This window comes from Kogia breviceps, unplaced genomic scaffold, assembly GCF_026419965.1.
Source record: "Kogia breviceps isolate mKogBre1 unplaced genomic scaffold, mKogBre1 haplotype 1 scaffold_346, whole genome shotgun sequence".
Taxonomy (NCBI): domain Eukaryota; kingdom Metazoa; phylum Chordata; class Mammalia; order Artiodactyla; family Physeteridae; genus Kogia; species Kogia breviceps.
This window is the reverse complement of record NW_026711785.1, coordinates 1-14,416: the sequence shown is the minus strand read 5'-3', so window position 1 is coordinate 14,416 and position 14,416 is coordinate 1. Positions and strand designations below refer to the sequence as shown.

General features: G+C 38.6%; 1 protein-coding gene across 1 annotated transcript in view; it reads left to right on the top strand.

Annotated features, from left to right (window-relative positions):
* Positions 1 to 14,407, top strand: part of LOC131749711 (tRNA pseudouridine synthase Pus10-like) — a 28,008-nt gene extending 13,601 nt beyond the window's left edge. The window contains exons 8-14 of the mRNA XM_059051613.2: positions 2,008 to 2,064; positions 2,925 to 3,001; positions 3,095 to 3,150; positions 4,195 to 4,312; positions 8,664 to 8,806; positions 11,535 to 11,634; positions 13,719 to 14,407. Of these exons, the coding sequence (XP_058907596.1) occupies positions 2,008 to 2,064; positions 2,925 to 3,001; positions 3,095 to 3,150; positions 4,195 to 4,312; positions 8,664 to 8,806; positions 11,535 to 11,634; positions 13,719 to 13,757 (590 nt within the window). The 3' untranslated portion in view covers positions 13,758 to 14,407. The remainder of the gene's footprint in view (positions 1 to 2,007; positions 2,065 to 2,924; positions 3,002 to 3,094; positions 3,151 to 4,194; positions 4,313 to 8,663; positions 8,807 to 11,534; positions 11,635 to 13,718) is intronic.
* Positions 14,408 to 14,416: the final 9 nt, after the last annotated feature.

The following is a 14,416-nucleotide window of genomic DNA, read 5'->3' as shown; positions in this document are numbered from 1 at the left end:
AGGTTATGGCTTAGTCACTGTAGGGCCCTGGTTCCCCAGTATTATGCCTGGATTAGAGATGGAGGTGGGCAGGTATAAAACAAACTACAGCCCGCCCCCCCCCCACCCCAGGGAGTATCTTTCAGCTTCCCAGATGCCATTTTGAACTCTCCATGTAGCTGTCCATCCCTAGTTAGCACTACTCTTGAGTCTGTTGACTCTGACTAGAAGCTACTGATGTTGCTATAGGTTTATTAGCTGCTTGACAATGGAGTATAGACATAGAATGGAGGGTTCTTTGGGACTTAATGGTCCGCAGAACCCTACTACCTGCCTGGTGTAGATTCTCCACCTGGAGAAGAGCCTGACATTGTGCCCCTCATGGCTGCCCGCTTGGCTAGTCCCCAGGTGTTAACATTGCACAAGTTACCCAGACCTCTGAGCAGCTTGAATTCTAGGCCAACCTTAGATACCTAGGCCTTACCTAACCAGTCCTGGGTTGGTCCTCTCTGGGAGACCCACAGTTTCGGGCCATGTGGGGCAGAGAAGAGCCCACTTCACCTTGGCAGTGGGTGACAGACAACAGCTTGGAGCCCATGTTTCCAACAAGTGTTGGCCTTGACTTGCTAAAGGGATGTCTTAAAGGTGAAGGAAGGGTGAAATCTTACTTTCTTCACAGCTAAACATCCTAGAAAGGAGAGCTAATCTTCAGTGTAGTTTTTATAGCACTTTTCAAGCCTTTTAGCCTTCCTTTTTCTAAAATCTACATGGGACCTTTGCATATTGAACCTTCCCTGGGAGAAAAATGTCTGTCAAAATGGTACAGACCCTCCTTCCCTTCTACCTTTCCTGTCTGTCCTTCCCAGCAGTTTTGTCCTTCCTCATCTTGTGCTCTCCAAAGTGGCTGAACTATGGATTGACCAGGGTTTCCAAAACATCCTAGTCTTTCCCAATCCCTGGTACAAGAGGACTGATTGGCCTTGCTTGTCCCAGTTGGCATGAGTCTGAGCTCTTCCAGCTGTCATTGTGGTGGTGCAGTATAGACAGTGATTAAGAGACTCTGGAGCCAGACTGCCAGGCTGGTTCAAATCCTGACCCTACCAATTACCAGTGATGTGATCTTAGGCATGTTACTTATGCTGTCTCTGTCTCACCTTCCTTACAAGTAAAATGGGGATAATGATAGTATCTACCTCGTAGTGTTAACATATATGAAGTACTTAGAATAATGCCTGCTCATGGTAATCTTTGCTGTGGCAAAATCATCAGTTAGTTCTGTATCTAAGAAAGTTGTCATGGAACCACTTCCTCTGCCCACCCACACTGTATTGACCACTTTCCCATTCCAATATTTGCAGCTTTTAGTCTGTGATGATCCATCTATCTTAAAATGTATACTAGTTATATTGTGGTTCCAGCTTAGGTTTGCTTATATAATGAATTTGCTGTTAGAATCAAACCTTTTTTATCCCCTCCTCTTCCTTTCATAGAGTTTAATTCTCAAATAATGTTTTTATTTTGTTTTGTTTTAAGGAAAAGACGAAAGGTAGATTTTTCACCATAAGTTTGTAGCCAGGGTGGTAGTGGGGCCTTCCTCCAAACAGTGCTCTGCCTTTGGCTTTCCCATGGGATGGTGGACTGCGATGATAAGTAAGGTCTGGCTTTGACATCAGAAACATCTAGTTCTGCCATTTAGTCATGTTACTTTGGGAAAAGTACTTAACCTTTCAGAAGCTTGGTGTTCTTTTATTTAATACCTACCTCATAAGGTTATAATAAGGATTGAATGAAATAATGTATGCAGAATTTTAGCTCAGTACCTGGTATGTAATAAGTGCTCAATAAATGGTATTTATTATTATCATTGCTATTTTTAGTAGAGATTGGGATTAGAGGTGTGATTATGACTATTCCTTGGGATTCTCCTGTAGATTGTTTAAGACAAATTAGGTTTCTACCAAAGGATGGGAATGAAAGTCTTAGCACTGTTATGTCTCTGATTTTTTTTTCTTTATCTGCTTTCCAAAGGCTTTAATTTTTCATCCTCTGGGAGAGAAGATGTAGATGTGAGAACATTAGGAAATGGTAAGATTGTGACAATATCACTTGACTGAAACTAACTTTCAGATTATCACCCTTTTCAGACAGCAGCTTTTTTGTAGTCACTTAGTCAGAATCAAAGTTGGCAGAGCCCAGAGCTTCTCCATGTGAGGAAGCCTTGTGGATTATGGAGCTACCCTTGTAAATTATATGACTATGTTTTAACAGGGATCATTTCTTCAGAGGCCATCTTTATTGAATACCTGTAGGTTATAAGGGACTTCTATGTGCATTAACAAAGAGGTGCCTGATTTTTTCCAAAAATGATAATTAATTGTTACATTTCAGTACCAGTACAGTTTTTAAAATGCACCTCATTTAAATTGCAAAATGTCTTCATTTAAAAAGTGCTTCTGCTCTCTTAGCCTTCATTTCTCTCATTTTACATTGTTGCATTACAAGGAGGATGATGAGAGTAATCCTGAGCTATTCGAGATTTATAGTCCCTTCTTCTCATGGAGTCTCAGCTTTTCATTTCACTAGGCTAGGAGAATGTATTTCAATTTGGTATACCTGGGCATTGCTGCATGTGACAACATTACGTTAGTGTAACCAAGTCAGTTAGTGGCTGTTTGGATTTGATTTTGTAATTAACACAGGCTTGTTCATGGACTTTTGGGAAAGCAGTCGTTTTTACATATTGCCTGTCCTGGGGTTTAGCAGCCCCCCAAAAGCCCCTTGATTCTTTTCACACATTCTTCCCTCCCCCAGATGTAGTCATGTCACTAAACTTTCAGTCCTCTAGAGCTCAACTCGTTTTTTCACACCTCCTAACCCTCTTGCATTAGCCCAAATGTTAACTCCATCAACACGTTTCTGTTTCATGACGGGGTGTGTGCTGCCAGGAAGGCCCTTTGCAATTGAGCTGGTGAATCCTCATAGAGTACATTTCACTTCACAAGAAATTAAGGAACTTCAGCAGGTAAACCACTTCATGACATGGAAATTGTCATGTTTCTGCAGCTCTGTAACTGAACTAGAGTTGCTAATTGTTTTTCTTTCTCTAATACTACAGAAAATTAATAACTCGTCTAACAAAATCCAAGTCCGTGACTTGCAGCTTGTCACAAGGTAAGGGTAGGCTCACTGGAGATATTTTCAAGAGGGGAGTTTTGGTTGTAGATCATTTATCTGATAAGGGATTTGTATCCAGAATATATAAAGAACTCCTACAACTCAATAATAAGAAAATAACTCAATTAAAAATGGAGAGATGATTAAGTGAACATTTCTCCAAAAAGGATATACAAAATAACCAGTGAATACATGAAAAAATGCTCAACATCATTAGTCATTAGAGAAATGCAAATCAAAACCACAGTGAGATCCCACTTCACAACAAGACAGAAAATAACAAGTGTTGGCAAGGATATGGAGAAATTGGATCCCTCATACATTGCTGTGGGATTATAAGTGGTGCCACTTTTCAAAACAGTTTGGCAGTTTCTCAAAAAGTTAAATATAGAGTAACCATATGGCCCAGCAGTTCCACTTCTAGATATATACCCACGAGAAATGGAAATGTACATCCACACAGAGACTTCTGCATGAATGTTTATAGTAGCATTACTCACATAATAGCAAAAAAGTAGAAACAACCCAAATGTCTATGGATGAACAAAATGTGAATGTGGTATATCCATATAGTGGAATATCATTTAGTAATAAAAAGGGATGAAGTACAGATACATGCTACAACATGGATGAACCTTGAAAACATTATAAAGTGAAAGAAGCCAGACATCAAATACCACTTATTGTATATTTTACAATATTCACATTTTAATATATGAAATGTTCAGAGTAGGAAAATCTATAGAGACAGAAAGTCAACAAGTGGTTGCCAAGGGCTGGGGGAAATGAGGAATGAGAAGTGATTGCAAATAGGTGTGGAGTTTCTCTTCTGGGGTGATGAAAGTATTCTAAAGTTAGATTGTGGTAATAGCTGCACAACTCTGTAAACGTACTAAAAATCACTGAATCGTTCAGTTACACAGGGGAATTGTATGTAAATTATATCTCAATAAATCTATTTTTAAAGAAAGGGAAGTTTGGGGCAAGTCTTGTCTGTATTTTATATATTCAGACAAACTTTCTTTTATTGTTTTTGTTTAGAGAGGCAATAGGTCATATGAAAGAAGGTGAAGAAGAAAAGACCAAGACCTATAGTGCCTTAATATGGACAAATAAAGCAATACAGAGGAAGGACATTGAATTCCTAGATGACATAAAGGTAGTTCAGTGCTCTAATTCTTTTATTTTTCTACTGCCTATAAAAGAGTCCTTTGTCTTCTCGTTTATTACCAACAAGTCATAGCACATAGGCTTTGGGGACTGTGAGACCTGGTTCTAAATCCTGCCTTTGCCATTTACTAGTTAATGACTGGGCAATTCATCTAACCTGTGTGAGAAGCAGTGATGCTAGTGATTAAGAGTCTGACTCCAAGGACAGATCATCTGGGTGCAAATCCTGGTTCTGCATTTCTTAGTTGTGTGACTTTGGACAAGTTGCTTAGCCTCTTTATGCTTCAGTTTCTTCATCTGTAAAATTAGTTAGAAGAATTAAATGGGTTTAGTCATATAAAGCTCTTAGAATAGAATCTGGCACATAGAAAACACTCAGCAATGCTATTATTATATTTGGCCATTTGCAAAAAGGAAATAGAAAATAGAACTTATCTAATAGAATTGATGCTCAGATTAAGTGCATAAATAAAACATGTTGTAAATAAATACATCAGGGTGATATATGTAGAGCACAAATGTTCTGGCACATGCTAGATTTTCCTTCACATGAGCATGCTGCTGTAGAGGGTCTACATGTTCGTTTGCATGTTTCTTCCCACCTGCCCCCACCGCTTCCTGTAAAGATAACTTACTTTCACATGCAAGGAATGAGCATAAATGGGCACAAAGATGTAAATCGTTATCACAACATTGTTTAAATGGGCAATATTTTGTAATAATCTAGAGGGGGCTGGTTTAATCTTATGGCTTATCTGTATGATGGACTATTACTAGCCAGCTGTTAGAAAGTATATGGTAGATGAATATTCATTGACAAAGGAAAATGTTCCTGATGAATGCTAAGGGGAAAAAAACAAGCTATAAGGATATATAGAATATGATACATTGTGATTTAAACACACACACACACGTGTGTGTGCTTATGTATACACATATATATGACTATATAGAAAACAAATTGTATGGCAAAAAAAATACCATAAATAGGATTTATACAAATACCCAATAGAAAAAACTGGACAAAATATTTGAAATGACAGCTGAAAAAAGAGCAACTCCAAATGGCCAAGAGTCATTTGAAAAGATGTTCTACCTCCAAATTGAAGTAACAATAAGACATCACTTTATTCTTCTGAGACTAAGAATGCCTGTTGGTTGGAGGGAGGAGAAGGCTAGTTATATACTTTCAGTAGAAATGTTAAGTGTTTCAGCCTTTTTGGAAAACAATGTGGCAGTGACTGTAAAAATAAAAAATGGACTGGTCTTCTACCCAGTACTTCCATTACTGGCAGGACAAGAAATAAAACTCCAATGCATAAGGATATGTGCACAGGATGTTTGTTGACTTTGTTCAGAGTGACAAAATCAACAACAAAACTGGAAACAAAAGTGAATTTCCTTCAATAAGGAAATGGTAGAACACGTTGGAATATTATACAGCTGTTTAAAAAAATTAAAACAGCATGTGATCCCATTTAATTTATGTTATTGTGTGTATATATGCCTAAAACTGTTGGAAAAAAAGATAGAGGTAGGTCTACATCTAGGACTTTGTAGGAACACCCATGATATTACTGGAAAAAAGCAAGGTGCAGAATAACGTTTATAGTATGAGTGTTTTGGTGAAAACATACATGTCATTCACCCTCTTAGAGAAGTTCACCTATAAAATGAGGGGTGGACTAGATGATCCCCAGTGGGCCCTCCACTTCTCAGGTTCTGTGATTCCAAATCTAAGGCCTTCTGGCCTTTGGCCCTATTATCTAGGGTCTTTAGGATGATAGTTATGCTATAGACAGATATCCTTAAAATTGAAAAACAAATTTATAAACCTCTATTCTATCACATGTGTACATGTATGCAGCTCATTTAGAATGCTGTGGGGAAAGTCAAAACTCATTTTAAAAATAGAGTCAGGGCTTCCCTGGTGGCGCAGTGGTTGAGAGTCCACCTGCCGATGCAGGGGACGCGGGTTCGTGCCCCGGTCCGGGAAGATCCCACATGCCGCAGAGCGGCTGGGCCCGTGAGCCGTGGCCGCTGAGCCTGCGTGTCCAGAGCCTGTGCTCCGCAACAGGTGCAAAAAAAAAAAAAAAATAGATTCACAGTTTGGGAGTAGCCATAGAGATGATTCAGAAATGATGCTGAAAGATGATTGTTATAGGTACACACTCGATAGTGAAAGGGTCTGATTTAATGGCCCAATTGGACTGATGAGACTAGGTGACGTCTAATACTTTTTTAAAAGTGTTAGGGTTAAAACGTTTTTCAGATATTCCTATTGGCATCAAAAATTAAAAAACTGAGTTACTGCCCCATTCTGAGAAAAGGTCACTTCAAATTTACCATTTGTCTCCTTTTTTTTTTTGCGGTACGCGGGCCTCTCACCACTGTGGCTCCTTCCGTTGTGGAGCACAGGCTCCGGACATGCAGGCTCAGAGGCCATGGCTCACGGGCCCAGCCGCTCCGCGGCACGTGGGATCTTCCCGGACCGGGGCACGAACCCGCGTCCCCCGCATCGGCAGGCGGACTCTCAACCACTGCGCCACCAGGGAAGCCTCTGTCTCTTTTTTTTTTAAGGGCAACCTACTTCTAAGGAAAAAAGTCACTTGCGTGTGTTTCTGAAAATTCAGTATGGGGACAGCAGAGTGCAGTGTTAGAGTTAATGAAGTGGTTTCCTTACGTTTGCTAGACACAAGCAACCAAAAACGACAAGTGTGTTGATCTGAGTGTTATGTTGGAAGCAGTGGTGCATCTACTAGCTCAGTTGTACCTCCATTGACTGCTCCTGGGTCAGAGTCCAGGGAGTGACTCGAGGTAAAGGAAACAGAGGGGAATGGCACACCTTAGCGAGTCACTCCTTTAAAGGCCAGCTGGTTCTGTGCTCTGAAGTGGAGGCCATATCTTTATCAATTCTATAATAATTCAGCCTTGTCCTTTTTTTGGTCTTTTTGGCCAAAGTAATGTTAAACGTTGTGAAAACAACTTATCTCATCAGAACAGAGTGCTTCTAAAAATCAAAGAATTATAGAATCGTAGGGAGGAGTCATTGACTCACTGCTCTGATAAAAGTAGTCATACCATTTCAAGTGTAGTCTTTGTCAGAACCTGCTCTTCTTTCTTGGTACAGAACTTGGTAGGGGGAGACCAGACAGAAGTCTTTCTTTTGTCAGCATGGCTTTGTGTACTCACTAACCATGTAAATCAGGCAGGAGTTGTTCCTACAAGAAATTGCAGAGGATTCAAAGTTCTTACGAACCTGCATTGCTGGTTATGCCCAATATCTTTTTTTTTTTTTTTTTTTTTTTTTTTTTTTTTTATGGTATGTGGGCCTCTCACTGCTGTGGCCTCTCCCATTGCGGAGCACAGGACCTAGACGTGCAGGCTCAGCGGCCATGGCTCACGGGCCCAGCCGCTCTGCAGCATGTGGGATCTTCCCGGACCGGGGCACGAACCCATGTCCCCTGCATCTGCAGGCAGACTCTCAACCACTGCGCCACCAGGGAAGCCCCCAATATCTATTTTTAAAACTTGTAATTAGTTGGCCTTTTACAATATTAACCTCTATTTCTTAATTTATATCTTGTGACATAAAAGGACATCTCTAATTGTGAGAAAAACAAGACTTTGTCCCTAAAAACCTGAGTTGTAAAAAAAAAAAAAACATGCAGTATTATTCTCAAGTAACCTGAACTGGTCTAACAAATATTGAGAGGTCCTGGTTTATTGTACACACTTATTTGTGATTATTATTTGGAAATACCGCCCTAGACAGAGATGCAGCTGTTAATTTTCCAGATAAATCCTTTTGTATAACCAAAAAAATAATCCTGCGAGTAGGTATATGGCTCTCCCTAAAACATGGACTCTGCCCAGGCACACAGGTGATGCTGATGTCCCACCATCTACACCATTTCTCACCTCAGTCTGAAATCCCCACTATTAGGTCACTCTGTTGGGTTAGGGAAAAAAAAAAAAAAAGGTAAGAACATTATCTTTTAGAAGAGCTCTGTTTAAAATGCAGAACCAGGGTCCAATGAATTTGTTAATATGAGAGCAAAAGAGACCTTGGGTATCATTTACTTCAAAGCTTTTTTTTTTTTTTTTTTTTTTTTTTTTTAATGGCATACTGGGGCCCAGAAAATGAGTAATTGTGGACTAGGTTATAGGAAGTCCCACAGAGTCTGAACCTTAGAGGATACAATTTATGATAGTATTAGTTTCTATCCTGACAGTGATAGATGGGGTGCCTGTAGTGAGCCATGGATGAACAAAGGAGGTGCTAAAATGGGCTTCACTGGGCGGCAAAGCTGACACATGGTTATCATATCCTCCTCTAGGACTTAAAGATTGACCAGAAAACACCTTTACGGGTCCTTCACCGGAGGCCCCTGGCTGTGAGGACTCGCATCATTCACTCCATGGAGACACACTATGTGGATGAGCACCATTTCCGCCTCTATCTGAAGACTCAGGCAGGAACGTATCCTTTCACCGGCTGTGTAGCACTAATCTAACCAGAATCCTATTGGGAGAGTTCATGCTGCCCTAGAAAAGAGGTTCAACCTTATCTTGGAACAGTTCGGGAAAGGTTTGGGCTGGAGAAGAATCCTTTTTTTGTTGGTTTTTTTTGGGGGTCTGGAGTGTTTTTATCCATTAAATTTGTGTTTTTCAAGATGACATATTAAACCATGAGGCAGCAGCCAATTCAATGTGAACCTTAAAATTTTTAGTGTCTCACATGATGATGAGGTGCTGAGGGCATAGTAAGTGCTCAGGGAACACTTTTGATTGATTCATTCATTGATTCATGTCTTTATACATTTTGCAGGTCACATATTCATGACCACATTTGAGTCCTTTCAGCATTTCGAGCATTTGCCCCAAATGATTAAACAGGGATGGTAGATGGGAATGGCCCTACTTTACATGTAGACCTTCACATTATTTGGCCACTGGCCCAGAACAAGAGAATAGTCCCAGTTTGATCACTTGTTCATAACCTACCCTGCTTTGTGTGGTTTTGTATCATATCTTAGTTGCTGGTTAAAATATATCAGGGAGCTGCCATAGTCTTAGCTTTAGTTTAGTTTTCAAAGGTGCTCCTAGTTTTTGTTTGTTTCTTGGCTTTATATTATTTTGTGATCCAGTAGCATGAAGCATGAAACCTTCTAATTGGTATAAAACTAATGACATACTTATTGGATACAATAGAGGGAAAAATGTCATTTTAATCACCAAATAGCGTTCTCACTATATTGCTATAATTAGTTTGCCTCTCCTTTCCCATCAACCTTCTCTCCCCTCTTCTTTCCCTGCTCCACCCCAGGAGTGACTAGGCTGAAACAGGTACAGGTTATTTACTCCTAAAATCTTCTAAATTTTTGCAGTTTGGATTTATTTAGACCAGTGGGCATGGAGCACATTTGCCTATTGTAGATGGAATGTGGATGGAATTTCAAAGAAATCACAGATTTTAAAAACATATTTTTATCTAATTTCAGCTTTGGTTTTGGTGTGCTAGGAAGAAATGCAGTGGTCTTATGGAGAAGCTAATGTCTTTTCAATCTCATTAACGTATTTTTAGAACCAGCCATGTACATGTACTTAAGGCATTAGCCAAGAAAGACTATTTGGTAAAACTTTATTTTTTATTTTTTTATAAATTTATTTATTTTATTATTTTTGGCTGCATTGGGTCTTCGTTGCTGCACGCGGGCTTTCTCTAGTCACAGCTAATGGGGGCTACTCTTCGTTGTGGTGTGCGGGCTTCTCATTGTGGTGGCTTCTGTTGTTGCAGAGCACGGGCTCTAGGCGTGCGGGCTCTAGAGCGCAAACTCAGTAGTTGTGGTGCATGGGCTTAGTTGCTCTGCGGCATGTAGAATCTTCCTGGACCATGGCTCGAGCCCATGTCCCCTGCATTGGCAGGCAGATTCTTAACCACTGCACCACCAGGGAAGTCCCTATTTGGTAAAACTTTAGATACCATGTGGTTATACACAGAAGTATGTGAATTTTTCTCGTATATTGCTCAGTATACTGAAGTAGTTCATTTGACTTATACCTCATAAAAAACATTCTGGACCTTTTAACTGGTTGTTCTGGGTCTTTTAGGTCATCTCCCCTCATCATTGCTACTCAGAAGTAGCACTCTCTAAAGAAGTGAGAGAAAAAGGACAATTGTTGAGTAATTATGAGTTTAGCAAAGAAGACAGTTAATAGATAATTATATGCCTTATACTTGAGACAAAAGATTTGGTGAAAGTATAGTGAACAAACTATCAGAAAGTGAGGAGGACATAATGTCAGCATATTATGGTAACTTTTTATCATCTGAGAATAAACTTTTTTATATTCAAATTATATTAATTTTTATACTAAGTGCTGCTTTATGACACAACATAATGCTAAATGAGTGTTTACTGAATGCTGGCAAAAACACATCTTTCAGATAAAATACTGTTAAGATTATAGTAGAGTTCTGTGTAAGGAGTGTTAAGGTAATCTGAATAATTCTAGGATCAGTCACTGACTTTGAAATTTGAAATTTTGAAGATCTATGAGGAAAACACACACAAAAAGAATTAGGTCTATTGCTAACCATGCAAGAGTTGCAAACAACTAAAATTTAGGTCCTTTGATGATCCTTCTGAAGGGCCTTCATCAAGTCTAAATTAATATGTTCATTTTCTCTCCCATCCTGTTGCTGTTGTCACTGGGTCATGTTATAAGGAAAGCCATCATTGAGGTCACTCTCTGAGTGACCCTGTGAAAACCTACCATTTGGCAGCCGCCTGCTGTCATTATCGAAAAATGATGAGACCAGAAAGATGACCAAATAGAATCTGTAGCAAAAAAGAAAATAGCTGAGGTTTTCTTTTTTTAAAGCGTTGAACTATAGTTAATTTTAAAAATCCAAACCTTGGCACTTGGAGATGAGCCAAAAGAAAAGTCATGACTCTTGGGAAGTTTGACATAGGCCCTAGGTCCCAGTGTTGGCTGCCAAGCTCATAGGAACCAGTTTGCCATCCTTAGTTTATTTATTGCCATAGCTGTAATTTCTAAGACATACATCCCAAGTCATGGCTCAGAAATAAACTCCCTTTTATAACCTTTCTGCTTTGGTTTGTCATTTCCCCTTCAACCTGTTAAATCTCATCAAGCAGTTGGTATTGTATGGTTATCTTCATTTTTTCTTAAACAAAACCCAGCTACATTAAAGAGTTTGTACATGGAGACTTTGGAAGAACAAAGCCGAACATTTGCTCTCTGATGGATGTGACTGCAGACATTCTTGAGCTGGATGTTGAGGTAAACCATTTTATTGTGGAAATGCCTGTTTGTACACTGAATCAGCCAAGGTTATGCTTTTTTAGCATTAAGCCAAATAGTACTATTCACTTTAATAGGTATTTGAAAACGGTCAAAATCTCACAGTAGCATTGAATTGCAGGGAGGGACTATCTTCAGAATTTTTATTTTTTAAAAAACACAAGGTCTCATTTATAATCCTTGCAAATATATAGCTAATTTACTAACTGTGCTTTACATATGACATGAGATCTAAACCCTTAAACCAAGCAAGGAAACGAAGTTGTAAGGGCCCTTCATATATCCTTTGGACTCTCTTATAAAGAATTTAAGGCAGCCTCCTCAGAAACATATATTCAGGACAGGGATAGAAAAATGAGATGAGCCAATGGTTATAAATAAAAGCAGTTCTGTAGGGTTCTGTGATGTGGTATAAGAGAAATTCTCTGCTTTTATAGTCTGAATTGAAATCAGACCACATTCTTAAGTAATCAGAAGAATGGAATGAATGGATCTTTCAGACAATTCTCCATAAACATTTTTCTCATTTGAGCATCAATAGGTATTGAGTCACGAGTTGTGCACTTTGGTAAATATCTGGTTAAGAACAGCTTCCCCACACCCCCCACCAAAAAAGGAATTTTTGCACTTGGGAATAATCTGAGTATAAATAAAAAGAAGTGGGTATAATTGCCTAGTATGAAAACAGCCATGGTAATCAAATGATCACTGGAACGTCATTGCTTTACCAGCACTTCTCATGAGTGCTTTCAGATTAGATTTTATACACCTGCGGTACAACCAGTGATAGCATCTTCAAGGTTGCAGGGAGTCTTCTTAGTAAGACTGTCATTTTGAGGAAGACAACCTTCTCTTAAAGAAAATCCCAAATGCATTCATCTTCTTTGACCTTAATTCTTAGCAAAGCTTAGGAGTGTCAAAGAGCCAAAGGCCAGGGCTTCTCAGCCCTGATTGTCCATTGCAATCACCTGTAGAACTTTTAAAACCTTACAAATATGCCTACCTTCCCCTGACTTCAACACATACAAGACGGTGATCAGTAAAGTTTGGTTTTCAGCCTTGAGAAACCATCCATTAATTTATATATGGGTGTTTGTTTTATGGCTATATTCTGAAACAAAACCAAAGTATTTCTTGGCATCTGTAAAAGATACACACACACACACACACAATAATGATTTGGGCTTTTCTAATAAAAATTTTCAAATCTGGTAGTGACTCAGATTAATTTTTAAAATAATTTGTAGTAAATCATTTCAGGTTTTACACTTTAAGTCTCGAAAAACTACATGGGTATGGTAGTTTTGTTTTTGTTTGTTCGTTTTTTGTATTTTTTTGTTTTAACTTCTAAATTAGGCCCTCTAGGGTAGTTAAGGCAAAGTGCAATTTCATACTTCTAATGCCTGGGACATGATTATTTATGTGGAGACAAATAGTCTGCTAATGTAATTCCATTATGACTTAAAGATCAAGGTTTCGTTCTAGAAGTGCCAAACCAGGATGAGTAGAGATAGATCAATTTTAAAAGAAACAAAAATTCTGCTGAAGTGACATGCAAAGATCTCTAATCCTTTTCTAGTTACAGGTGATCTTTCCTAACCATTTATTTCACATTTAGTTGCTAAGTTACAAACAAGATTATAAGTATATAGACTACTTGAGTACTGTTAAATGGAAGATGGAAAAATGAAAACAGTCAGAAGACTAAAAGTTGCTGAGACTTCTGAGGGAAAGTTGGTGTTGGCCCCTGCATTATTTGCTACTTTTCCCATAAATAACATTTGAAAAATTTAAACATACTCTAGTCTTGTATTGACCAAAAGGTACAATTAATAACTGGCTGAGTAACCAAATACTCAGTGAATTCAGGAACAGACCTCAGGCCCAAGAATTGCAGGTCCTAGAATGGATTTTAGAGTGTTAAATTGTGGTGTTCAATGGCTCTTTTCTTCCAATGCAGTTTGTTCTGTTGCATTATATTAAAACTACTAGATTTATATAGCATTACCAGCAAATGCTTACTAGAACAATAATGTTTTAATGACTTGTTTTCTTCTTTCTAGTCTGTAGATGTTGATTGGCCCCCTGCTCTGGATGACTAGCTTTCAATGGGAAACAAGGAGTAGGGTTTTCCGGCAAAATGTGGACATCCATTCAGCATACACTGTAAAATGGCTGTTTTTACCCACCATAACGGTGTCTTGGAAACCATTTGGATCATGTTGATCTATCTATTTTTAAATTTGTTGTAACATCTCAGGATCTATGTACATGTATATTTTGTGTTGAATTGTTCCAAGGATGTCTTATGATTTTTCTCATTCCTTCTCCAACCCCCCACAAGCCAAACTATGAATAATGAAACCATTCATTCAGAGAGGTACACAAACAGGATACATTCTCTGAAAATCTGAGAAGCTGCAATTTCTTTCAGCAAAATTGCCCTCCACAGGATAGATACCACTTTTAAAATCAGGTTTAAAATTTTTTAAATGATCTTGATAAAAGTTACATCTAGATTTATGCAGCACAGTAAGTATCCTTGTAATATTCTAAGATACCAAATGCAAATCTGACATCATTAATATTTTTCCCAGTAAGCTTCAAGCAAGCTATTACCAATAGAAGTGTGTTTTGGTACGATTTGTCACAAACCTTAATAACTCCAAGTTACTCTTTTGACAATCTAAAATTGTCAGTACATTTCCTGGGGGAGAGAATGTGAGACCTTAGGAATTGAGGCATACCATAATAAGAGACT